Source organism: Myotis yumanensis, unplaced genomic scaffold, assembly GCF_028538775.1.
Source record: "Myotis yumanensis isolate MYYU_CA2020_CCGP unplaced genomic scaffold, mMyoYum1.0.hap1 SCAF_15, whole genome shotgun sequence".
Classification (NCBI taxonomy): domain Eukaryota; kingdom Metazoa; phylum Chordata; class Mammalia; order Chiroptera; family Vespertilionidae; genus Myotis; species Myotis yumanensis.
In genome coordinates this window covers 25733878-25760597 of record NW_027223766.1, presented here as the reverse complement: position 1 = coordinate 25760597, position 26720 = coordinate 25733878, and the positions used below count along the sequence as shown (strand labels likewise).

General features: G+C 42.9%; 1 protein-coding gene across 3 annotated transcripts in view; it reads left to right on the top strand.

The window, feature by feature from the left end:
- LYN (LYN proto-oncogene, Src family tyrosine kinase) overlaps positions 1 to 26720 on the top strand; it is a 96965-nt gene that overhangs the window by 63304 nt on the left and 6941 nt on the right. For all 3 annotated transcript variants that reach the window (XM_070392825.1, XM_070392827.1, XM_070392826.1), the window contains exons 9-11: positions 8502 to 8684; positions 9986 to 10062; positions 25423 to 25576. In XM_070392825.1, the coding sequence (XP_070248926.1) occupies positions 8502 to 8684; positions 9986 to 10062; positions 25423 to 25576 (414 nt within the window). The remainder of the gene's footprint in view (positions 1 to 8501; positions 8685 to 9985; positions 10063 to 25422; positions 25577 to 26720) is intronic.

The window sequence follows — 26720 nt, the reverse complement described above, 5'->3', positions numbered from 1 at the left end:
CCTGTCCTCATCACAATTACACTGAAAGGTAAGAATGATTATGGTCATTAGATAAATGAGGACACTGAGAACCAGAGAAGCAACTTGCCCGAAGGCATTCAAGGCAGTGAAGGAGCCAGCCTGCTGCTCTGGTGTCCCACAGAGCTGGACTCACTTGCTAAGCGATCTGCAAGTCCATTTGACCTCCCAAGCTTCCGTTTCCTCATTGGTAAAATGGGCAAACAATTCTCACCTCCTGTTGAAAGGAAGAATGAGGTTATGTAGTTGAAGGGTTTGCTATAGTGTCTGGCTCTGAGCACTCTACTTTTAGGATTATTTTCATGTTACCGTGTTTGACTATAGTTGTTGGATGCTGTAATTCAATAGCTTTTCTCCAATTTTAATTATGAATTCAAACTATAAAGAATCCAGCTAGACCTTCCCATGGAGAATTGTTGGCAAAGGAGTTGCATATCCGTCATGAAGGGAAAAGTAGGGGAAGCTTAAGTGGGGTGTTCTCGTCTGCTCTGCAGCAGCAGCCTTGTGTATGAAGTGATGGATTGGAGTTTTGTTCCAGCCTCGTGTTCAGCTGTGAAGCCTTGATAAAGGCATTGAATTGTGTGCTATTTACACCCAAGAGATAAGAGAGAGGATCTGCTGGTTATCACTTTGAGAGGAAGAGATTATGATAGTTCTGTATTTTCTTAACATTTTCTTGAGGGCTACTAACAAGTAGAATGGTAACCTCTTTACCAGCTGCGTGATGGTGGTGATGCCATTTGCCAGCGAACTCGTCCAGTCTAGATGAGCTGGCGTTAAGTCAGGAGCAAGGTCGCAGTGTGTGTTTGGGGGGGTGGGGGGGGGGGGGGGGAACAACGCATGCCTGAATACACCTGTTCACAGCACAGTTCTGCTGCGAGAGCTCAAGCCTGCACTGAAATGGTCACCGTGAGCTCCAGCACGTTGGTCCTTTCTGGGACTGAGAAAACCTCTTTGCTTAGAATTCTAGATGCACATTTCCCACCTTTTTCTGTTCATGGGCTTCCACCGGGCCTCGTGCTAAATATTCACCCTGACTGTATAGGATTTTTATTTAGCATGTACTTAATTGGTGCCTGGGAGACCACTGAGGTTTAGAAGAGAGGAGGGTGGGCATTGGAAAATATGTAATTGTTTTCTCCAGAGTGGTGCTTTTCATTTAAATTGTTAAAAGAGGGTAAAAATCTTGTGAAAATTTATTTTTTGAATAGATTTGTTAATAATGTTTTCTCATGGTAAATAACACATAACATAATTCAGTATACAGTCCAGTTCTATCGTGGAAAAGCACATTGTATAACCAATTTCCAGAAATCATCATCTTGCGAAAATGCGACTTCATACTCTTTAATTAACAACTCCCCTTTCCCCCTCTCCCAGCCCCTGTCAACCGCTGTTCTACTGTCTGTCTCTATAAATGTGACTACTCTTGGTACCTCAAATAAATGGACTCATAAAGTGTTTGTCTTTTGTGTATGTGTGTGACTGGCTTCTTTTATTTAGCATAATGTCTTCCAGTTTCATCCATGTTGTAGCATATGTCAGAATTTCCATTGGGGTGCGGGGGGCTGAGTAATATTTCATTGTATGTATACACGGATTTTGTTTATCCATTCATCCTTCAATGGATTCTTGGGTTACTTCTGCCTTTTGGCAATTGTGAATAATATGTGAGTGCACAATTATCTTTATTATCTTTGAGAGCCTGCTTTCAATTCTTTTGTGTGTGTGTGTGTGTGTGTGTGTGTGTATGGATTGCTAGATCATTTGACAATTCTATGTTTAAAATTTTTGAAGAATTGCCATACTGTGCTCCACAGTGGTTGTACCCCATTACATTCCCACCAACAGTGCACGAGTGTTTCCGTTTCTCTGCATCCTCACCAACACTTGTAGTTTTCTGGTGTTTTGTTTTTGTTTCTGTTTTATAGTAGCCATCCTAATGGGCCTGAGGTAGCACCTCTTTGTGTTTTGATTTGCATTTACTAATGATTAGTGATGTTGAACATCTTTTCATGTATTTACTGGCCATTTCCTCTTTGGAGAAATGTCTATTCAAGCCCTTTGCCCATTTTTAATTGAGTTATTGGTTTGATTTGCTAATGATATATTTTTTTTTTGCTAATGATATTTTAAAAGAGAGAGGCAGCAGAGGCTCATCCTAAAAGGGGTTATAAAAAAACCTAGCTTGTAGGAATGGTGTAAGGATTGAATGAGATGATACATGTAAGCACTTAGTCCAGTCAACAGCATTCAAAGAACCCTTATTGTTATTAACATATTTAATTTTATTATAAAGAGTAGATGGCAACAGTAGAACAAAGGGTATGGAATAGAGGGGAGAAATTACCTAGGATTTCCCAATTCAACACAACTTGTTTTTTGGTTTTTTAAATCAAGCTTTTTTATTTTGAGATAGTTATAGATTCATTTGCAGTTGTAAAAAAATAACAGAAAAAAATGTATCCACACAAACACTTTTACACAAATGTTCATAGTAAGTAGCATTATTCAGTAATAGCTAAAGAGTGTAAATAATCCAAATATCTATCAGTTGACGAACTGATAAACAAAATGTAGCGTGGCCATACAATAGAATGTTATTTGGCAATAAAATATTGACACATGCTACAGCGTGGATGAACCTTGAAAATACTATGTTAAATGGAAGAAGCTAGACACAAAGGACCACATATTTTATGATTCCATTTATTGAAATGTCCAGGGTAGGCAAATCTATAGAGACAAAGTAGATGAGTGGTTGCCTCAGGTCCGGGGGAGGGGAGGATGGGGGAGTGACTGTTAATGGGTATGGGTTTCTTTTGGGGGTGATGAAAATCTAATAATTGATTGTGGTGTTGGTTCCACAATTCTGAATATACAAAAACCAATGAATTATATACTTTAAATGAGTAAACGGTATGGTATATGAATTGTATTTCAAAAAAGTGATCATATATAAAAGAAACAATACAAAGAGATCCCATGTAACCTTCATCCATTTTCTCCCAGTAGTAACATCTTTCAAAACTATAGTACAAAATCACTGCCAGGATATTGACATTGATAGTTGTTTGCTTATTAATCATGCTTTTTTCCTTTTAGTCTTGTACTAAAGAAATAAAAGAAAAGAGAAAGGGAGGAGAGAAGGGAGGGAGGGAGGGAGGAAAGAAGGGAGAGAGGAAGGGAAGGAGGGAGAAAAAGGAAAAGAAAGAAAGAAGACAAAAGGAAAATATAGAAAATGTTGAACTGGAATCTTTTGTGGATATGGTTCTGTGAATTTGGCTGTTGTTAGGAATCTCCTTAGCTACTGAAAGAACATCACTATGTTGGATGCATTTAGCAGAGAAATGCTGGGAATAAAACCAAGAGAATGGTGATCGGTGATATTCTGTTATAAAACAGAGGTTAAAGGACACCCCCCCCCCCCCCCCGCCCTCTCCCATGTGTGTTTGTGAGTCTCACTCTGTCCAAGGGCTGGTATAATAGCAAGGTCTGTGCAATTTAGAGCTGCCAGAATTTACTTTGTATTTCTCAAGGGATAGTAGGCTAGGTTTTTTCACTGACAGAAAAAGAACAGATTTGAATTTTATGTCACTGTTAACCAAGTGAGTTGATCCTTTTGTGAAGCACGATGAATGGTTCATAAAACACCAGTTACGTTTTATGGTCTGAATATTTTTGGACTGAAATACAGTGAACAAATACTAGGAAGTGACCTGTTTGGGGGGAGGCGGGGGAGGGAGGAGGGGTTGGGGACAGACGAAGGAGGAGGTTCTGCCTCAAGCTGTTTCCTCTTGTTGGTGTGATCCTCTTGACATCTGGCCTGATGACGTTTTCCTCTGTGGACTGTTGGATTCTGAGGGAACTGACTGATCCGTGAAGCTAAGGGTGATGTTTCCTGTTTCCACTTGGTCTATGAAAAAAGACTTTGGGAGAAAGCAAACTTATTTTGACTTGAACTTTGCTTGATAAACCTTCATTTGAGCCAACTGCATTGAAATTAATCACCAGCCAACTTCCAAAATCAACTACCTGCATCTTTTTTAAAAAAAACAAAACCACCCTCCTTAGGTGCTGTTTAGCACGTTAGTCACACTTGCAAGGTGTGAACTCTCTCAGGTTGTCACACCAGTGTTCGTGAACGGTGGCCAAGTGCTACTCCACAAGAAAATGTTTACTGCCTTCAAAGACTTTTAAAATCATTTTTCATCTGCAGTGTCAACCCCAGTCTCCATGACTAGGTGAACTGAACCTGCACATTCCTGAGAATGTCTTGGTAAAGTACAATTTGACCCTTAGTGGTGAATAATAATCAGGATGAAAATCTGCCCCATTGTTTAAATGTCACAGCTCTGACATGACATTAAGTGGGAGCGGCTGCCGTTCTTGGGCTGTGGACACAGCTGTTTTATTCACTGTTCATGTCAAACTCCTTATCAGCACTTTAAATATCTTCAGCAGCTGCAGTATTTCCTGAAAAGTTTCCCCTCTCCCCTTGGAAAGCATTTTTTTCTTCCTTCTTCCCCCATAATTTTATGTTATGTAAAAGTCTCAGTGAGTCCCATGGCTTCTGTGATGACTGGAGGAGAATAATTGCCTCTTTCACTTTTATTGCTGGGTAATATAACAGGCAGACAGAAAAGTGCAGGCAACACAAACATTCAGTCTCACAAAGAATTCCAAAATGAAAACCTGTGTGGTGACCACTGAGGTCACACAGCGGAAACTTGCCAGCACCCAGAAGTCCTCCCTCATCCCCTTCCAGTCACCACCACACCTGGGCCCCAGAGGCAGCAGCTCTTCTGACCTTTGTGAGAATGTCCTGGCTTTTCTTTAGAGTTCTGCTACTTTTGTATGTGGGGGTATGCATCCCCAAGCAGTAGAATTTAGCTCTGCCTGTTTTTGAATTTTATGTGTATAAATGAATTACACCAGTGTAGTCTTTTGTTATGTCTTGCCTCTTTTATTCAACATGCTGTTTGTGAGTTTCATTCATGTTTGTGGGTGTAGCTATCGTACATTCATTGTGTTGAATTTATATTCAAGATGCACAATGGTGTATCCTTTGATCTCACTGTGTATTGATGGAATGGAGTTGTTCTCAGGTTTTGGCTACTGTGAACAGTGCTGCTGTGAACGTTTTTGTGCTGCTGCACGGGTACATGAGTTTCTCTAAAGTGACCAGGAGCCCTAGCTGGTTTGGCTCAGTGGATAGAACATCGGCCTGCGAACTGAAAGGTCCCAGGTTCGATTCCGGTCAAGGGCACATGCTCAGGTTGTGGACTCGATCGCCAGTGGGGAGCTTGCAGGAGGCAGCAATCAATGATTCTCTCTCATCCTTTTTGTTTCTATTTCTCTCTCCCTCTTCCTTCCTCTCTGAAATCAATAAAAATGTATTTTAAAACTAAAAATAAGTGACCAGGAGTGGATTTGCTGGATCATAGGAGTCTGAATCTTCAAGTCTGTAAAATACTGCCAACCTCATTTCCCAAGCACTTGTCCCAGTTTAGACTTTTACCAGCAAATTACACGAGCCCCAGGTTCTCACGGCCCGGTGTGGTGGATGAGTTTGCTCAAGATACTTGCACTTAAAAAGAGGCTGTCCTGGCAGCACTCTTCATGGGCTCCTTGGGGATGTTGTTAAAGACAGACATTTTACAACTGAATTTCAGGGATGCTCAAAAAAGTACAGATAAGGGCCTCGGGGAGCTGCCCCAGTTTCCCTACCAAGGGATATGTGCTCACCAGAACGCAAGATTTTTGTCAAGTTGGGTGGTGGTTTCTCCCTAAGGCTCTATTTGCATTTCTGTGATTACTAATAAGATCTTCCTTTCACGGGTTTATTAGTCATTTGGATTTTTTTCTTCTAGAAATGCTCATGTAAGCCTTCACCCATTTTTTTCCATTTTCCTTTCTGACCTGTAGGAAGACTAGCCCTTTGTCAGTTACATGTATCAAAGAGAGTGTATTTTCTTGCTATGCTTTGCCAGATAGACATTCATGTAACTGAGGACCTACTTATAACTTTTAAACAATTTATAATGGAATCTTCTTGATCCATATATAATATTAAAGGACTTTTGTTGGTGGAATTTACTTTAAATTTGATCTTAAGAGACCTAGGAAAAGTCACACTGTCATTGGAAAGGGGACCGGCCCAGAGTGTGTCTGCCTTGGCCCGCCAGTAACATATGGATCATTGACTTGGTGCAGGAAAGATTTCCCAACGAGAGTCTAGGTGATTAGAACATTTATAAAAGTTGGGGACAGTGAAACAAGGCAGAGCTTAGGATAGAAGAAGCAACAGGAGAGGACCTAGGTGGGGCCTTGGTTCTCTAAAAACGTTATAGGGAAGAAATGAGCCTGGACAGGGCTCACTGAGAAGTCAGAGAAAGGGGAGCTTTGGAGGCAGGTTCAGGGGGTTAGCCTGGGTCTAGCTGCCGCTGCCCATTGCTTCGCTTGTTGCAAGTCTCCTGGGAGACCCTTGGAGTTTAGGAGATGCGTGCTTGCTGGAGAAGAAGGGGGAAGGGAAATTCGTGGGCATATTCCTGGGAGGGAGAGCTCACTCTGGGTCCTTCATTTTTTAAGGATTTTTTTTAAAGGCTGGGAGTTTAGGGGAGGTCTTAGGGGAGCTCTCTATAGAATATTCATCAGCTTCTCCAGGTGCGCCCTTTCAGGCTCTGGTCTCCACGGATTGGTCAGTGTCAGGGCACCGGGTCATTAGTCATTGCAGTTGGTCCTGATGTCGCCCACCTGGTCTTGCTGCTTTTCTGGGCCTGGAACTGAAATACAACTGAGGCCTAGATGTTATCTCTAGGGACGTGACCTTCTATATCTGACTGTAAATTGCTAGGCCAGTTTGTTCTGCTATTTGTCTCAGTTTCCCCATTCCATTTGCCAAGGGATTTTCCTAGCTTCTTACAATTGGAAAATCCATTTGTATTTTCATGATTCTATTATTCTGTGTAGGTTGTGGCTTTTGAAAATGACATAGGACAGTATTTTGTCAGCTTCCTATTACAATCTTTTCTATATGTTCTTATTTTATTTATATACTGCATTCTTCATTTTTCTGTATAAGCTACTAAGTACAAATCGAAGTTGAATATAAAAGGAAGTTTTAACAGAGAAATCTGTGTTAAAGACCAGAAGAAAAATTATCAATTAGGATTGACAGCTGTAAAGTAATACTTTCTCTTACCATTTGAAGATGTGGAAATAGAAAATAATATCTTTTAAAAAATAATTTATTTTGTAAAAAAGAAAAAAAATAATAATGCAAATGGCCCTAGCCGGTTTGGCTCAATGGGTAGAGCGTTGGCCTTTGGACTGAAGGTCTCAGGTTCAATTCTGGTAGAGGGCATGTACCTTGGTTGCAGACTCAAACAACAGGGTACGTTCAGAAGGCAGCCAATCAATGTGTCTCTCTCACATGGATGTTTATCGCCCTGTCTCTCCCTCTCCCTTTCACTCTCTCTAAAAATCAATGGAAAAATATCCTTGGGTGAGGATTAACAGCAACAACAACAAAAAGTACATAAAAAAGTATTCTGTGGTCAAGAAAGTGTGGGGAATGCTGGGTTAGCCAAGTCAGACGGGTTTCTTCACTGAAGGGCACTGCATCTCCTGGGTGGGGCTAGGGTTGTGGCAGACAGTGGTTCCCAGACATTCAGCCCAGAGCCCTTTGTTCGTGGAGAGTCACCCAAGTCCAGTTCTTTTTGAAAACTTTGGGGAAAGCTATTTGACTCTAGTATATTGTACTTGAAAATTAGTATATATATATGCCCTGACCGGTTTGGCTCAGTGGATAGAGCGTCGGCCTACGGACTGAAAGGTCCCAGGTTCGATTCTGATCACTGTTTCTCTCTCATCGATGTTTCTAGCTCTCTATCCCTCTCCCTTCCTCTCTGTAAAAAATCAATAAAATATATATATTTAAAAGATTAGTATATATAAATAATTTTTTGACTGCAAAGCTTGTTTTCTGATTATAAAAGTAAGACAGATTCACCTAGAATATTTGTTAAATAAAGGTAGGGTGAACAAAATTAAAATCACCCAAAAGCGCACCATTGGAGATAGCCAGTATTTGGTATATTTTGGTGTATTTTCTTTTAGACCATTGTCTGTGTGAGAGTGTGTGTGTGTGTGTGTGTGTGTGTGTGTGTGTGTTTAAATCTTGGATAAAGAACATTTTATTAATTAGAGGGAAATCTTAGTCCCCATGATGGAGTACGTATAGAAGTGTTTCTTTTTTTAACTATTGCTTTATAAAAACCTTTTGACTGTGGAATAACTTAGGTAATTTTGTAAAGATGGTACAGACTAATTCCCATGTACCCTTCACTCAGCCGCCCCTGATGTTAACACTATACAGAGTTTTACGTAAGTTTTTCCTAGCTGTAACGACATTTTCTTCTGATTCTGCATGAAGGCTTTGGGTTTTCAGTTTGGTAAAGCATGCCCCTCTTCCTTCCTAGGTTACTATCACAATAGCACCAAAGTGGCCGTGAAAACGCTGAAGCCAGGCACCATGTCTGTGCAAGCTTTCCTGGAAGAAGCCAACCTCATGAAGACCCTGCAGCATGACAAGCTGGTGAGGCTCTACGCCGTGGTCACCAAGGAGGAGCCCATCTACATCATCACGGAGTACATGGCCAAGGGTGAGGCGCCCAAAGCCCAGTGCTGTTAAATCACCTACCCCTCGCCCGGCCGGAAATACAGTCTTCCTGTGTTCCCTGCATTCGCCTCCATATTTATATTAGCGCCAAGAACAGTACCCAATACCTACTAGGCTCCCAATGAATATTTACCAGATAAATACATATTTTAAATAAGAGTATTTGTATTTTTATATGTTTAAAAAAATATGAGTTCTCAAACTCCGAAAAATAGTTTGTTTTCCTCTGTAGCATTATGTAAATGTTCAGGGTACCACTTTAAAATGTGAACATTTAAAACTTGCCGGGATTGAACTCCCACGTAATCATGGACTCACTGAAGGAGAGGCGCAAGCGGTTCTTTTCCCCCGTGGCTCGCACTGTCAGATAAAAGGGGTTGAATCACCACCCTTCTTCCTGCAACTCAGTATAGATATTAATAAACTGCCAAATGATTCTTTAAAATTCAGAAGAAATGAAGGGAGAAAAGTGTCCACCATGACCCTTCCTTACCTGGAGCACAAATACATTTCAAATCAGGTGAAAGGTAACAGGTTAGAGGGGGACTGGGTTCGACCAACCTCAGAAAAACAATAATCCAGAATTAACCATCATCTCATGAAAAATGATTATAATGTGCTATCAGAGATGAATAGGTTAGAAAGATGCATTTTATATTTTCTTAATATATATTAAAACTTCAGAATATTAGTCACTCAGAGTCCTTCCAAGAAAGGCCATTCAACAAAAGACCTTGCCCCTAGGGCTTAGGTTGCTATAGCCCAGAAACCAGTCTCAGGATTATAAACTTTGAAGGAGTTCAGTAAATACTATTTGAGTTAATCAGTTTATAGTCTTATTAATCATAAATGTAAATATGTGTTTCTCCAGATAATAACACCTAACCTTTATGGAACACTTACTATGGAACACTGTTCTCAGTGCCTTCCCTGGGTGATCTCACTCAATCTTTTCAGCAGCCTCAGGGCTAAGTAGATGGTTTCGTGTTGTGGATGAGGTAGCAGAACACTTACTGAGAGCTCTTTACCTGCCAAGCGCCATGGCACATGCTTCAATCCACCCTCATAAGGACTCTGATATAGCCACTAGGACATGCCCACTTCACAGGGACCTAGACCAGATAAGTAGCTTGCCCAAGGCTGCCCTCAGGTTGGCACTTTAAGTTCTAGTGGGAAAGACATTTTATGGGGTTCCCCCTGTAGTAATGATCATTTGAATTATATTTGTTTGGAGTTTCTTTTGTGTTTTAACTACACTAACTTTCTTTCTTCCTCTATCAACAGGCAGCTTGCTGGATTTCCTGAAGAGTGATGAAGGGGGCAAAGTGCAGCTTCCAAAGCTCATTGACTTTTCTGCTCAGGTGAAGTATGAAGCAGCCAGTATGTGTGTGAATTTGCAAAGACCTCCCCTGTGTCAGATTCACGATGAAATTGTTTCAGGAGAAGGCATTTCCGTTGAACATTTCCCAGCAGTGGTTATGTGTACACTTCCTTAGAGACAATACTGATTATTTTACACAGAATGTGTGTATATGTGTCACTTTGACTTTGGATGTCATCTTCGTTAATACAAATCAGTCTCTTTATACTTATATTTATTTCTGCACAAATGATAGAAACAATGCAGCTGAATTGACCACTTTGGGCTGCATTTTGGGAAAGCAATTCCATGCAGTGTAAGTGCAGCACTTCTAAACGATGCACATGTGGTATCTAAGTTACTCATCTGATGTACTGTTACCTGTAAGTCCTAAGTGTTCCTGAAAACAGAGGGACAGTATTCCTTTCCTGTTCGGTTCTTCTTGTTGGATGTGCCTTTAGGATTCTGAGAAATATTTATTTACAATATTTCCAGACTAGCCTAGAAATTGCGAATTTATTTATGTTGAAATCACATGTTTCCTGAAGTGTACTTAAGAGCTGAGGGAGGTTACCCAGAAACCCAGCAATATCCCCGGTATACCAAGGAAGTGCACATTTGAATGATGCCAGCTACTGACTTTAAATGGTTTCATTGTGTTGGTTAGTCATGTTCAGTAATTTGCTTGTTTCTCAATATTGGCCACAGGTGGTTCATGTAGGAAAGGCCATGTACCATAACCCTCAAAGTACCACAGAGATTTCTAGAAGTTGTAGGAAAGGACAGTCTCTATGATCTTCATTTCTTATTCCCATTTCTTCCCCCAGACCTTTTTTTAGTTGGGAAGTAGACGGGTCCTTCTTGTGAGATGAGATCAAAGGAATGAATGAGTACATTTAAGGAAGATAGGAACAGCACCTACTCTGCAATAGAGTGTGTGGCAGAGCTGGAGTCCACATCTGGAGACTGGAGTTTGTGTCCTGTCTCTGCCACTCAATAGCCATGCCATTTTCAGGAAGCGCTTTCTCTCTTTGGGTTAGTTTATTCATCGATCAAATGGGAATGGAAATGCTCACTTTAAGGAGATGTTGTCGAGGGTCAAATCAGACGAGCTGGATAGACCCAGAGACAGAAGCATGAACAGACTGTTGAATCTCAGAGGGAAGGCAGGGGAGAATGGGTGAGAAGAGATCAACCAATGAACTTGTATGCATATATGCATAACCCGTGGACTCAGACAATGGGGTGGTGAGGGCCTGGGGGTGGAGGAGATGGGAGAGTGCTGGAGGAGTTTAATGGGAGGAAAAAGGAGGACCTATATAATACTTTCAATAATAAAATTTTTTTTAAAAAAATCAAATAAGCCCTGGCCTGTTTGGCTCAGTGGATAGAGTGTCGGTCTGTGGACTCAAGGGTCCCAGGTTCGATTCCAGTCAAGGGTCCCAGGTTCGATTCCCCAGTGGGGAGTGTGCAGGAGGCAGCTGATCAATGTTTCTCTCTCATCAATAAAATATATTTTTAAAAATCAAATAAGCTGGCATGGACACAGCACTTCAGACCCTGTTGGTGGAAGCTGAGGACACCTGGGAGTGACAGTAAAGGTGTCTGATGAGGTCATTTTGCTCAGCCTTCATCTCACTGACCAGAACTTGAGGAGTTTAGTGGGTTCTTTATCTGAGTAGGAGATTCAAATATCATCTGGAACTTCAATTTCTAATATGAAAAGAAGCAAAGTTGCTGTGGTAGAACTGGAGGAAGGAGAGGGTCCAGCAGCCTTGACTTCTTAATCCTCTCTAACTCTCTAAGCTAGCCCTCAGAGGTTCTATGAGACTCCAAGGGTCTCAGGACCACAGTTTGAAAACCATTGCTCTGCAGTAACAGGAGAAATGACTGGGATGGGTGCAGCTCTAGATCCTCTGTAGATAGGGAGCCAGGAAGTGGAGAAAGCAGAAGTCTGATAAACTTGGGTCACATTTGACCCAGCTAAATGAGGCCCTCTATTCGGGGTGGTGACTTGGGCATCCCCTATTGGATGACAGAGTTGAGGAGTGTAGTAAAGGTTTATCACACCTGCTCCTCAGAAAGGGAAAGGGGCTGAGAAAGGATATAGAAACCTAGGACATGTGGCCTGAGGGCCTGGTGGTTATAGCCGGTCCAGTGTGCCCAAGGGTCTGATCTGGGCCTACAGTTCTGTAGGATAGAAATCATGCAAATTGGGGTGTGTACTAGACCCAGAGATGGACTTTAGTTTGTCACATTGGTATTTTGTGTTTGATTTTGCATAGCCTTTCTCCAAACACATCTTGATATAGTCAGAGTTTTAGGTCAAGGCCTCTGTATCTGTTCTTTAACTTTATAAATTACTAGTGTTATTACAAAGTGTACCTTTTTCTAACTTAGAAAATATTTACGGGGAAGGTTGCTTTCTAAGCCTTTGTAGCTTGCAAAATAAATTATCACAAAGACTGGCACTGACCGTGACTTTCAAATTGCAGATTTCAGGGGGCGCCAAGGAGCAATCAAGGCTACTACCAATGGTCTCCATGTAAGCCAGTGTACGGAGTCCAGCTCCTGCTGGATGAACTCTTGTTTATCTGCCTCAGGGTTTCCTAGCAGTGATGACTGGGTAGAACTGGTGAACTATCTAGTTTAAGTGCATGGAGTGTTAGGTGTCATTAGGAAATGTCAGCAGTCAGCAGCACCCACGAAGTCTCTAAGCAGGTGTATTCAGCACTAAATGCATTTCCTTTACAAGCAAATACCATCTCCTTTTGAGTTCATCTTTGTTCCTGGTGCAAACCTCACCCAGTCCTTCCCTTAAGGAAGGTGGAGCTCGTGGGACCACCTGTTGCCTCACCCTTAATTATCATCTGCTTTATTAGCTTGTGGCTTTTCTTACTGGAATATAGATAACATGAGGAGGGGGCCTGGACCTCAGTCTGAAAGCACATACCTTACACATCCGATTTCTGTTAACCACACCCAGTGACCGGTCCCGCTGTGACGCATATGGGCAATTCCCTTTATGACTGGTACAACCCAACACCCCTCCTCCTTCTCCTTGTACCTTTCTGAAAGGATCTCTCTATACAAAGAAAGTCATCTCTGAGATGTTTCTCCTTCTCCATCATCTACCACTGGTTAACTTTGTCACTTTTTCATAATGAATAACATGCGAATAATAAATATTAATAAAGCTCGCCCAAGGTGATAAGATGACACCTGGTGCCCAGATACTGGAAAATACAGCCTTTCCTATACTTTTTCTCCACTGTACTGTTTAGAGTGGAAATAGGGTAAAGCAGAAGTATTCTATAAATTCATTTGGTATTTGAGCTCTAAACAATTAGTAGGCTCTATAATATGTTTATACTTTTCTTCCGTTGGCATTGTCAGTCTCATCAAAGAGTTGGGACATTGAGTGTTCACAAAGGCTATAGTTCAATTCATCAGTATTTCACAATGGGAGATGGAGAGTAGAAACAAACCAATTTACTTAATCCCAGCGCCAGGGCCAGAAGAATAAGGGAGCAAGGGTAAGGGGCAGCGTTGGGACTTTTCCCACAGTCTCGCATCTGGCCTCTTCTTCCCTGTGCCCATGCCCTACTTCCCCATGCTCTACTTTCCCCTTACCATCCCCCGTATGGCAATCGAGACAGGAAGTGGGGTCAGTGCACATGGTCGCCTTTCAGTTCATGTGAGAACTGATTTCATCACTTCCTGTCTCGGGCTATGTTCTGAAAGGCTCTGCTGAGCCCAGCTGTAATCCAGACTCTTCACCTCATCAGCCCACCCACCTTCCTCTCCATTGGATGGAGATTAGGAAATCCCAGCTACAGCAGCTTTGCCCATTGCTTCTCATTCCTGTATTCACTGAAGCCAGGTTGAGCTTTTTGTGCTGAAATAGGAAAGTTACCCCCTTGCAAAGGAACTCTGATACTTTCAGAGCAGAGAGTCTTTGCATAATTCCCTTCCAGTTTTTGCCTCACCTAAGAGAAGAAATGAACTTGGAAAGAGAAGGGGTTGAAATCTGCAGGAATTTCCTTCAGCAGAAGCTGAAACAAAATCATAGACTTATAAAACTGAGAAAAAAGAGAAATGGGAAATTCACAGTTGCAATATGGAGGTCAGATAAGACATCTTGGAGTTCAGGCCAAGTGAATCCAAGCATTTCTTGCTCTTTGGTGGCAACTTCCCTGAAGTGCAAAAATTATCAAAAATGAAATGGACAATTACATATGAGTAAAACTGCAATAAAAACTGAAACACCAAAGTTGCTGTTACAATCATGGAAACAGGTAACATTTCTTTAACTCCTTCTAGTTGATAAAACACTTCTACTTCCGACATCTCATTTGCACCCACAAGCTTGAAAGCATTTATATTGTTACTTAATATATATTACAAAGGAGGAGGTGAGCTGGAACTTGTCCAAAGTTATAGAACTGGTAGGAGGAATTGCTGGACTTGATCCTGGGTCTTCTGACTTTAGGCAACTGGTTCTCTCCTCTGGACCCCATAGTCATTCCCTGATCAGAGTTGCTCCTACGATCATTTTGCATCTGACACTATGCTGACATGTGCTTTCCCCCTTTATGTATTTTGCTTATCAGAATCAATGGTATCTTCAGCTTTTTTCCCCAGAAAAAGTCTCCATTGCCAAGACATATCACATAGTGATTGTGCTCAAGATTCATATTATCCCCCAGTGTTACATTTAAAGCCACATTTAAGTTGGAAATCGGTAAAAGGAGGAAGGTAGGGAAACCTCAGTCTACGTCTATGTGATTCTCAACCTTTTTGAGTAGGAAGGCCTTTGACTTTGACATAGAGTACTCCCTCATTATAGTATCTACTAACTGAGAAAACAATATATAGATTAGGAATTCCTTGTACTAACTCTAGGTTGGGACCCCCCAGTCTGTTGGTGGTAAATCAGGTCTGAAATGTCTGGGGTGAGGGAGGAGAGGTGTTCTGAGGATGTTTCTAGGGTATTTTCCAATACCATCCGATGTGGGTCTCCTTATCTTGTTTATTTGTAAAGAACCTAAAAAATAAGTTACATTCTCATTTGCAGCTCAAGGCTATCCTCTCCTCTGCCCCTCCCCAATAATAAGGCAACAACTTTATTTTCAAAACACATATTAAGCCCTGGCCGGTTTGTTTTGGTGGATAGAGCATCGCCCTGCGGACTGAAGGGTCCCAGGTTCGATTCCGGTCGGGGGCACATGCCTGGATTGCGGGCTCGATCCCCAGTGGAGGGCATGCAGGAGGCAGCCAATCAGTGAATCTCTCTCATCATTGATGTTTCTATCTCTCTCTCTCCCTCTTCCTTTCTCTCTGAAATGAATAAAAATATATTTTAAAAACCCATATTAATATTAACCCTTGATGGACAGTGTCATCATGTTTAATTTACTTAAACTGGGGGAAGAATCACATTGAGATGCTGAATCAGATTCAGTGGCAAGTGGAAGCCTCAGGGGACAGACTTGGCTAGCTTTTCACCCAGGAGAGCCAGGCCAGATCCCCTCCCCACTTCTTGTTTAATCTCACCACTTAAAATGGGAGTTCTCAGACCTGAATCTATATTGAGGCCCCACATACCCAATTCTTTCAAGCACAAGAGCCTCCTCATGGGGAGATGGCCAGCACTTAAGAGACAGTTAATTACATCAAATCATCTGAGCCAGGCACCACTCTGGCAGACGGGGCCACAGGCCATCAGGATGTGATGACCCCAATGGGCATCATTTAAGAGCCCTTATTTGAGAGCCATTCTCAATATGAAATATAGACGTGGTGGTTTTCTCTTGCTACAGGACGAGAACTGTCACTTCATTTGTATGGAACTATTGGTGATGTTAGTGGTGGAGGAAGCATTGAGCTGAGAGTCGGGAAACCTGCTTCTGCCTGGGAAAGGCAGTGTCCTCATCTGTGAAATAAGAGACACAGACTGGGTCTCCCACAGTTTCCTAGTTTGACTAGAAAACTTCCCTCTCACTTAGAATATCTATGTGGGTCATCACCCACAAGTTGTAGTTAATGATCAGAGTGGATTCAGATGGCATTGGAATGAGATTTTAACATTCCTCTAAGTCAGTGGTTCTCAACCTTGGCTGCACATTAGAATACCTGGGAATCTTTTTAAAATCCTGATTTCTGGGCCTCATCCTCCGGAAATTCTGTTTCTTTGTTATGGGGTGAGGCCATAACATTAGGATTTTAAAAAGATTCCCAGGTGATTCTAATGTGCAGCCAAGGTTGAGAACCACTGCCCTAAGTAAAGGAATATAAAATGCATCACATGAGTGTAGTACCCAGATGTCAGGCATGTAAGCGCTCTATTTATATATTTCAAATAATGAGTTTAGTCTGAGGCTTCTAACTTTGGTCATGAAAACATACAAAATGGACAAATGAAACTACAATTACTGTCAAAATTGCAAGACTGGCTCATATGCAGTTTCCTTGTGAAAAGGTGAAAGAATAGGAAACTGCCATTTAAAATAGTATAAAATAGGGTCTCTCTCTCTCTCATAAGTAGTGGTGGAGAATGTTTAACATAACTAAGCAGAGGAATCATGACTGGTTGCTTAAAATAGCAAATAAGGCAGAAGTTATTCTTGTCCCGATCTTGATTGGAAAACTTTCTGGCACCAATGAGAAGCTTTAAGCGAATGGAGAGGGGGATGGTGGCACCTTTGGTCTGTGTGCCAGCGCTGCCTCTTACCTGGATATATTTTGTGCAGGGGTGGCAATTTCTTGTCAGCACTAGTGTAAGTCACAAAACAATTTCCTCCTGAGGAACTCATATTGGAAGCCTGAAAGCCTATAATTAAGTTGAAGTCCTTTAGGATCGGGCAGAGTTCTTTACCAGCGCCCACAATTTAAAAGCGGAAATGAAAGCACTTTGAAGGGAGCAGCAGAGTGTAACTTCCAATCCATCTTTAGCCCTTGGCTTGCTTTCCCTGGGCTCCCCTCTCACCCTCTGGACACACCTGCCTCTTTTTTGCCCACAAATATGTACTGAGCACAGCCAGGCATGTGCCCAGGGTGGGATGAGCAAGTTGCGGGTCTGCCTCAAGGAGCATGTGGCTTAGTGTGAGAAACCGATAAGTAACAGGCAAGGCTGCCTGGGATGGGTATTGCAGACTGTTTTCAGAGCGTGTGGAGCAAGATGGACCCTAGTGGGAGGGGCGGGGGGGCGGGTGTAGCAGTAGGAGGGCTGGCTTCCTGGAGGAGGTGACCTTAAGAGCCAGGTGAGTCTTGCAAGCCTTGGAATGAGTTGGATGAGTCTTTGAAGGAACTGTGTGCCTAGTACCCAGAAAAGGGGTACAAGGGGCATGTAAATGGGGATGTGCAGGAAGAATGGGGAGATACAGAGAGGTAGACATGGACATTAGGAAACTGGAAATATTGTTAGCTTAAGTTGTGTAGAAGGAGCAATTCACTGTCTTGTAGAATGGGAAAAATGTATTTGAAAAAAAACAAAAAATGGGCATTCTGAGCAAATAGTCTCACAGGAGTTAGAGTTTTACTCTCTTAGCTTGATTTCACCTTGGCGCGGTCAGAGGGTGCAGTCTGTATGTGTGTGATATGTGTTTGTGCCTCCCCACCCCACTCACACACACCCAGGTGCTCGTTGTAGAAACTGATCAGTTTTGACTATTGGTGAACCACAGGGCACTCTGCTTTTCTGCCCCTATGATTTCGTTTTGTTGCTGTTTGTGTGTGGTTTTGTTTTTTTCCCTGTTGTTCTGTTGTCAAAACCTGAGACTAGGAAGGGTGTGATGGAAAAGGAACGGGAGGGCCTGTGTTCCAGTCCAGAGCTCCTCTTTATAGGATGCACCTGCAACAGACAAGACTCATTCTAAATTTTCCATTCAGAACTAAATTTCTCAGAGCCCAGTCCAGTCCTGTCGCCCCACCCCCACCACCCATCCCAAAGCCCAGGAGAGCCTTGGTCTATGAGACCCAGGTCTGTGGGAATTCACACTGAGTCTGGAGATAATTAAGTCGCTCACGCGGGTGGATTCCCAGTGTTGCCCACGCAGCAGGTGTGTGGCTCGAGCCGTGAATGATGGTGGGGGTTTGTTCCTTATTCCTAAGAATAATGGGGAGCAACTGAACATCTAAGCAGGAATGTGATATGATGAGGTCCGTGCTGTGAAGATTGCTCTGGCCACAGTGTACAAACGTGACAAGAAGGGGGACAGTGAGAGTCCAGGGGTCCCAGGGAGAGAGAAGAGGTCAAGGACAGTTAGCGCTCCCCATTGCTCATGTGCAGGAACAGAAAGTGAAGAAAGACGCTGCTAGGATGTTTGGATCGAGTAAAGGAATGACTGACTTCAAGAGCATCAGGTTTAGTGGGGGGGTGGGGGGGTGTTAGCCGATGAAATCAATTTTATTGTGCTGGGTTTGAGGTGTCTTGGACACCCAGATCGCACTGTCCTAGGTGGTCAGATGTTATAATGCAGGGATCTGTGCTGGAAAGAGGAATGCGAAATGAAGAGAATTCTGAGAGGCTGGCTCTGTGGACAGTCACTGCAGTGGGGGTTCAATGAGGTTCCAGAGAATGTGTGAAGGAGGCAGAGGACAGCCCAGCCCAGGACCCTGGGGAGCGGGCAGAGAGAGACACGGACCAAGGCCTGCTGGGGACACCGGAGCATGGTCCTGGGAGATAGCACCTGAAGGAGGAGGTGGGGCCTGTTCAGATGGAGAAACTGCCATTGGGTTTCGCACAAGGAGGCCCTTGGAGAACGTGGCTGGCTCGTTCTTAGGGTTACAGTGGTTTAGGTAGAAGCCAAACTCGGTCTCGTTTCCCTTCCATGTTTTCAACTCCTCCCCACTCCCAGTTCCTTGAATCCTTTTCTGTGTCTCCACAGCTGCCGTCTAGGCCTGGTGGCTCCACTCCATCCTCTCCTGCTCCCTGTCCTTTCGGTCCTTCCCAGCCACACTCTGGAAACAACTTACTTCTCTTATTACTTAAACGGAATGTTTTTCTTCTTTTTGCCCCCTGCCCCACAGATTATAAGCAACTGTTGCCTTCCTTCTTCCAAAATAGAACTCCTGCCTCCCGCCCATCACCTCTCATCTGACAATTGTGCTTGCCTCTTACTGGTGTTGCCAAATTGAGCAAGTAGAAATTCAGGGCACCCAGCTATATTTGAATTTTGGATATACTGCGAACAAGTTTTTAGTAGAGGTGTTTCCTTGTATATTACCTGGCAACCGTACTCTTATCTCTCTCCCTCCTATTTGGTTTCCACTGCCCAGGCTCCACGGAGTTGAAAGAGCCAATTGGATACATTTATTTTTGCATTTTTTTTTATTATGGTCAAATATACATGGCATAGAATTTACCATTTTAGTCATTTAGCCAAGTTCAGTGGCATTGAGCATTCTTGTATTCTATTTTCAATCGCATCAGCCTCTTACCAGGTTGATACTATTATTATCACCAGTTTGCAGAGTGGAAAACTTGAAATTCTGAGAAGAACTTGCCCCCAAGTTATATAAACCCATGTCACCTCATCCTGAAGTCTCTGATCTATAGTCACAACTGTCCAACTATCTTCTGAAGTGTCCCTGATAATCTCTCTACTTCCTGCGAATCCTAATTGTGTATTCACATCGTGGCCGGTTTATTTGAGGTTGGATTGGGGAGCAGCTTACCAGGGAAGAAGTGATACGGGAGGAGCTTTGACCACTCCCCGACGCTCTGGTCCTGCTCCTGTGTGCACTCCCATCCAGCGAGCCAGCACCAGCTGCCAAACCCTTGCTTTGGTCACAAGCCACATAGGTGTGGGAGACGAGCGCCAGCCAGTCTCCCTGAGCAAGTAGCCTTTGCCGGCTTCTGCTCCCGCTGTCCTACAGCTGGGAGCTTCCAGGGTAGTTGTGTTTTTTAACTGTGGTAATATACGTAAATAAAAGTTACCATTTCAACCATTTTTAAGTGTACAGTTCAGTAGCATTAAGACTATTCACGTTTTTATGCAATCATCAGCACCATCCATCTCCAGAACTCTTCCTCTTGCAAACTGAAACCCTGTACCCATTCAACATTCTCCCTCCCGCCACGCCTTTGCAACCACCGTTCTACTTTCTGTCTCTATGAATTTAACTACGCTAAGTTTCACATATGGGTGGAATTATACAGTATTTGTCCTTTTGTGACTTGCTTATTTCATTCGGTATAATGTCCTCAAGTTTTATGCATGTTGCAGCATGTGCCAAAATTTCATTTTTGTCCTAGCTGGTTTGGCTCAGTAGAAAGAGCATTGGCCCGTGGACTGAAGGGCCCCGCGTTCAGTTCCGGTCAAGGGCATATGCCTGATTGCAGGCTCAATCCTGGGGCAGTTGGGGCACGGGCACGACGCAGCCAATCCATATGTCTCATCAATGTTTCTTTCTCTCTGGCTCTCTCCCTCCCTTTGACTCTCTCTAAAAATCAGTGGGAAAATACCCTCTGGTGAGGATTAACAGAACAAAACAAAAAGATTTTTTTAAAATTTCATTTCTTTTTATGGCCAAATAATATTTCATTGTATGTATATAGCACATTTTGTTTATCTAATCATCCATGGATGGACTCTTGGGTTGCTTCCACCTTTGGCTATTAGGACTAATGCTTCTGTGAACAGGTGTGTATAAAAACCTCTTAGATATTATATAAGTATCTGCTGTCAATTCTTTTGGGTATATACGGGAAGTGGAATTGATGGACCATATGATAAACCTATGCTTAATTTTTTAGGAACACCCACTTTGTTTTCCATAGTGGTTGCACCATTTTACATTCCCACCAACAGTGCATAAGGGTTTTTTTATTTCTCCACATTCTCACCAACACTTGTTATTTTCTGTTTTGTTTGTTTGTTTGTTTGTTTGTTTTCATATCTAGAAAATGAGGTAAACAATGCCTAACAGGACAGGTAAAGCAACAAGAAAAACAGATTTTTATTCTGTCCTGCCTGTTGGCAGTTTTCTTGTTTAATTTCACTCGTGACTTGTCTAGATGACAAATCTTTTCCAACCAGCCAGTTCTAAGGCAGGTTGAGTTTTCAGTTCCAGTTTTTCATTTAGGCTGGAGTTTCCTGGGGTCGATGTTAGCTTTGCTTGAGGGCTCCCATTGAGTCCCCTCAGTTAAGTTCCTTTCATCCCTTCAGTCCCTCCATCATCTGACTCAAGTGTGGCTTTCTTCTCATTAAAATAAGAAGTAACTCACGAGGCAAGATAGCCTGTGACTTGCCAGTTTCTCAGAAAAGTGATACTCCTTGGGATGAGCACAAGAACACTAAAGCAAGACTTGCAGAGCAAGGCCGTCCACAGACATGTTGTTATTTGTCCAAAGCATCCCTCAAGTTCTCCAGGGAAACCAGCGCTCTGTGTGCTGAGCAAACCTTTCAAAGTGCATGTGCCTAGGAAAGGCGGCTACAGCTAGCTCAGGGCTTCTGGTTGAGCTTCCGAGAAAAACGGGAAAGGATGAGTGACCTCTGTCGTCATCATTAGCAACAAGTCACTTTTACAAGAGGTGTTATTTATGAGCTCTGTCTTGGTATGTAAAACATGGTGAAGATTTTGTTCTCCAGAGTTGTATTCCATATAAAGTCAGTCTATTGTGTGTGTGTGTGTGTGTGTGTGTGTATATATATATATATATATATCCAAAGGCTGTCATTGTTAGGTATTTCCTGCTCCATGCATAACCGTACTGCGAACCCCCAGTTGATCACTGGCAACTCACTTCTCAATAAACATATGTAAGCGAAGCTGTGGTTCCTTAGCGGGGGGGGGACCTCTGTTGCCTTCCTCCCAGCAGTGCAGGCAGGGCTGAGACTGCTCATGCCATATACTAATTTGGGGATTAGGAACATAGACTTTCTAGTTAACCTTAAACAACTTAAGTTCAACTTAAATGCTTCTGAAAATTTCAGTCTGACTTAATGTTTTTGACCTGCACTCTGGAAAAATACTTATTTGCAAAGTAAATGGGACTCTGTACTTTGTCTTCTGTCCACACCCTGTCCCCACCCATAATAAGCTTGTGTGTGTGTGTGTGTGTGTGTGTGTGTGTGTGTGAAAGAGAGAGAGAGAGAGAGAGAGAATGATGAGCAGAGGGAACAGATGCAATAATGCTTTACAAAATGTTGGGGTTCTGAAAACTTACCATCGGTTTATATGTATTTGTGTGTGTGTGTGTGTGTGTGTGTGTGTGTGTAAAATCATGCATATACTGAAAAATAGATACACACTGGCAACACACCCATGTAGAGTGTGTCTGCCATGGTCCTCTGGGGTTCTGATGAGGGACTGAAATCCATCCCTGACCAGCTTGCCCACCAGCCACGACAGCTGGGTCACCTCCACCTGGAGGAAGTGGTGTCTTCTCCTAATTTGTTGTGAGCCCTGGAGGCTACATCTGTTGGGAGGGTTGACACTTCCTATTTCACAGCAGCGGTGGGAGAGGCAGGCCTGCTCGTTGGGGTCAGACGTTCGGTAATACCTTACTTCTCTCTCTGGTCGCACATGTGTTTTTAGCCCCGACCCTTCTCGGACTTGCAGAGGCTGATGGCAGGCACCTGGTGGCCGGCTCCTTCTCTTCGCACAGCGCCTTTGAAAGGCCTCTCGGGGAGACTTACATGGCACGAGGCTGGGAATCTGCTTATTTACCCCTGAAAGATCAGGTTGCCCTTTAACTCAGGAAACATCATTTTTTTAAAAATATGTTTTTATTGATTTTCAGAGAATGAGGAAGGGAGAAGGATAGAGAGAAAGAAACATAGATGAGAGAGGATTAGCTGCCTCCTGCACACCCCCTACTGGGGATCCAGCCCACAACCAAGGCATGTGCCCTGACCAGGAATCAAACCAGCAACCTCTTGGTCCCTGGGTCGAAGCTCAACCACTGAGCCATACCGGTGGGGGCAGGAAACATCGTTTTTAATATCTTCTCTGTGCCTGGGACTTTCAGTTGGTACTAGATACCTGGAATTTCACCAGAACCCTTGTGGGTTACTGGCTCAGGCTGGGATCCCAGCAGCTCAGTCTCTTACCTAGTGGTTCCTCTCTGTCCTTACACACACACACACACGCACACACGTACACACACACACACACACACACACACACCATCAAAGGGAGAAAATGTCGTCATCATATATTTCCACTGAAGGTACAAAAAGGGGAACTAAGAAATGTGTGTTCGCCGTGCTGTTTGAGCTGAAGAATACAAGAAATGCAAAGTACACCTAAACCTAAATCAGCTCACTTTTCACCAGGAGTACAAAACTCGCTCTGTCTGCAGTGCTGACAATTATTAGATGAAGTGGCTTATGGGAGGAAGAAGGTATTCCATGAAAGAAAAGTTGGTCTTGGATTTCATTAGCCAGAGTGGTCTCTGATTTCTTCCTGCTCTTACAATTTAGAACTGGATATACTTTAGCCAAAGTAAATACAACCCAAAAAAAAGATTAAGGTTAAAAATATAAATAAACCAAGAAAGAACAATACCTACATACCAGGGAAAGAATAATCCTATATAATAAAAGCCTAATATGCTAAGTGTCCAGTCGTCCATTCAATCAATCAAAGCGTAATATTCTAATGATATGCTAAGTCGGCTCAACTGCTCACTATGATGTGCACTGACCACCAGGGGGGCAGATGCTCTGACCGGTAGGTTAGCTTGCTGCTGGGGTCCGGCTGATTGGGACTGAAAGAGACAGGCCAGACATGACCTGCAGCCCTCCCGCGTTCTCCCCCCCCCCACCCCCGCCCCGGCTAGCCAGCTTCCTGTGTCCCTCCCTGGCTCAGATTGTGCACCGGTGGGATCCCTCGGCCCGGCCTGCACCCTCTCACAATCCAGGGCACCTCGGGGGATGTCAGAGAGCTAATTTTGGCCCGATCCCGAAGGCCAGGCCAAGGGACCCTACTGGTGCACGAATTCATGCACTGGGCCTCTAGTTTTTATATAAGAAAAGAGCTGTAGTCTTTTGTGGCTTCACTTTAAAAGTAAGTCATATCTGAAAGCTGTAATTTTGTTCCCATGTCTATTATTTATTCAATTGGTGAATGCTAGTGTTTTGAATCCTGGTCTTGGTGAATACTGCTATTATTGTTTGGAATACGAGCTCCTTAAAGGGCTCAGATGTGGAAAAAGAAGCCAGAATAAACTGGGTCTGCTGCAAGTCTGCTATTGTTTTAGAGAATCATTTTTAAAAACACATTCAGGTTTGTGTAAATGCAGAACTGGGGTAGGTGTAATTAAAACCTTACAAGTTCCCAAAACAGTTTTCTTTTTTCATCTTCACTCGAGGATATATGTTTATTGATTTTAGAGAGAGGGAGAGAGGAACATTGATCGCTTGCCTCCCATATGCGTCCTGACAGGAGGATGTTCCAACCAACTGAGCCACCCAGCCAGGGCCAGAACACTTTTCTTAACAAGCTGATCGTTCAAATCCATCACCAAGAACGAGCGAGATGTGGGTCCTTGGTCCCATGTCTTAGAGGCTCTTTCGGGACCACTAGCACATATTTGTGTGCGCCAGTCAGCATCCTTAGAGGAGTGTCCAGCACAGGTTCCTGATTGCTACTGTCCACTGCAATTTCAGGCCCAAATTGGGATTGCAGCCAACTTTGGCTCATTCAGGTTCCTGGCCCAGCTTGTATACAATATTGGAATGTTACATAAGTGTCCAAGGACAGGAATGTGCATACTCTACACCTGTGCTAAGGGATTTACATTCCTGCCATGATCATAGGTGAGGATCAGGGAGCGCTGGGACCACATGCATCAAACAAGAAGGAGTTGGGCCAAGCTTCTAAAAGGAAGTGAGCTCTCAGCTGAGCCCTGCAGAGTGAATTGGCCAGGTGTAAGGGCAGGTGGGAATGCGCCAACAGAGGACCTCTCGGTGAATGGGATGATGCTCAACCAACGGAGCCATACCGGCCAGAGCCATCTTGTTCTTGATACCCCAATAACTTATTTGTATTAGCATGCCACTTCTCCAGCTCTGTTTTCTCATTTGAAAAACTGAGATAATGACATCTTTCTACCTGCAAGAATTTAGTAGGGTATTAAAAAGATTCTCCACACATTAGAAAACATTGAGACAGGTAGCTATTATTTAAAGGATCATGTTGAGACCCGATTACCATCACTGGAGATTTGGGGGCAGTTATTTTAGAAAGGGCTCAAAATGGCGATTGTAATTTATCCAATGTTTTCAAAACTTCAATGATCAGAATGATGTATATGAAAGGATTTCAGGAACTCATCCATTTTTTGGTTTTCCTTGATGGCCTTCTACGATAGTCTACCCTACATTGAAAACGAATGTCTTCTTGTGTTCAGATCGCAGAGGGAATGGCGTACATCGAGAGGAAGAACTACATTCACCGAGACCTGCGAGCAGCTAACGTCCTGGTCTCTGAGTCACTCATGTGCAAAATTGCTGACTTTGGCCTTGCTCGAATAATTGAAGACAACGAGTACACAGCAAGGGAAGGTATGCTAACGATCTCCGGGTGTATTGTTATTGTTTAGTTTTATTTTTCTCTGTTTTTAACAAAGCAGTTACAATAGTCACCACTAATAAAACGAACTCATTTGGTAGACTATTCTAAATTTATATATATGAAAGCCAAGTGACCGGAATGCCGAATGCGGCGGGCCGGCCAGACCCCACCCATGCACAAATTCATGCACTGGGCCTCTACTGTATCATAATTGCTGTTTGTGATTCTAATACTTGTTTTAAAAAATTACTCTCTTGATTAACTCCACATGATACTTTTGTAACATTTACAAATGCTATCTCTCCTTTGTATTTCAAGTAAGGAAAGCAAAACTAAAAGAGATCTGGTCAGGTCAAGATTCTTTGTTTATAGTATATGTTAAAGCTTTTCATCCATATAATGAAGTACACTTTCTTTACTGTATAGAGAAAATGTTTGTAACAGTAATTTTATATTCTATATTCTGGCCTTTTAATTGCAAATTAAAACATGGAAATTATTACACACATAGAAGTAAATATAATGCTATAAAAATATACTCCCTTACTTTCCCACATTTCATTCTATAAACATGAATCAAAAGTGCACAGAAAGGCATACATGTCCCACTTCCTGGCACATCGCTCTATGGAGGGCCATGTCTGGAGTCGCACTGGCTTTTCCTGTTCAAGACTCGTCCCTGTCGCTGATGATCTGAGGGTTCTGAAGGTCTCCCTCATGAACATTGAGTGAATATCTTTGCAGTGCTTTCTCTCTTCCGAAAGAGCCAAGCACTTTCTTGACATTCCTAAGAGTTATTAAACAAGGATTGTTTTCCTTTTAGCTACATGTGTGTTATTTCTGGGAAGCATCTGCAGGACTTACAGGGTGACAGACAGATGGAAAACATCACTTTGATTTGTGTAGCATCTCTTGCCTCCATCTTGTTTAAGGTGGTTTTCCTCCTGCCTCAATCCTCTGTTCTCTCAGGTGGTTTATTACTCACCTTGACCGTAATTATCCTCAACAAAAAGGCAGGTGAGGGAGAACAGTTTGAGGAAACGCAGTTTAAAAAGTAGTAGCGAAAATGTAGTGAGTATTTGTAGCGTGGCAGGCACTATTCTAAGTACTTTTCGTACATTATCTCATTGATCT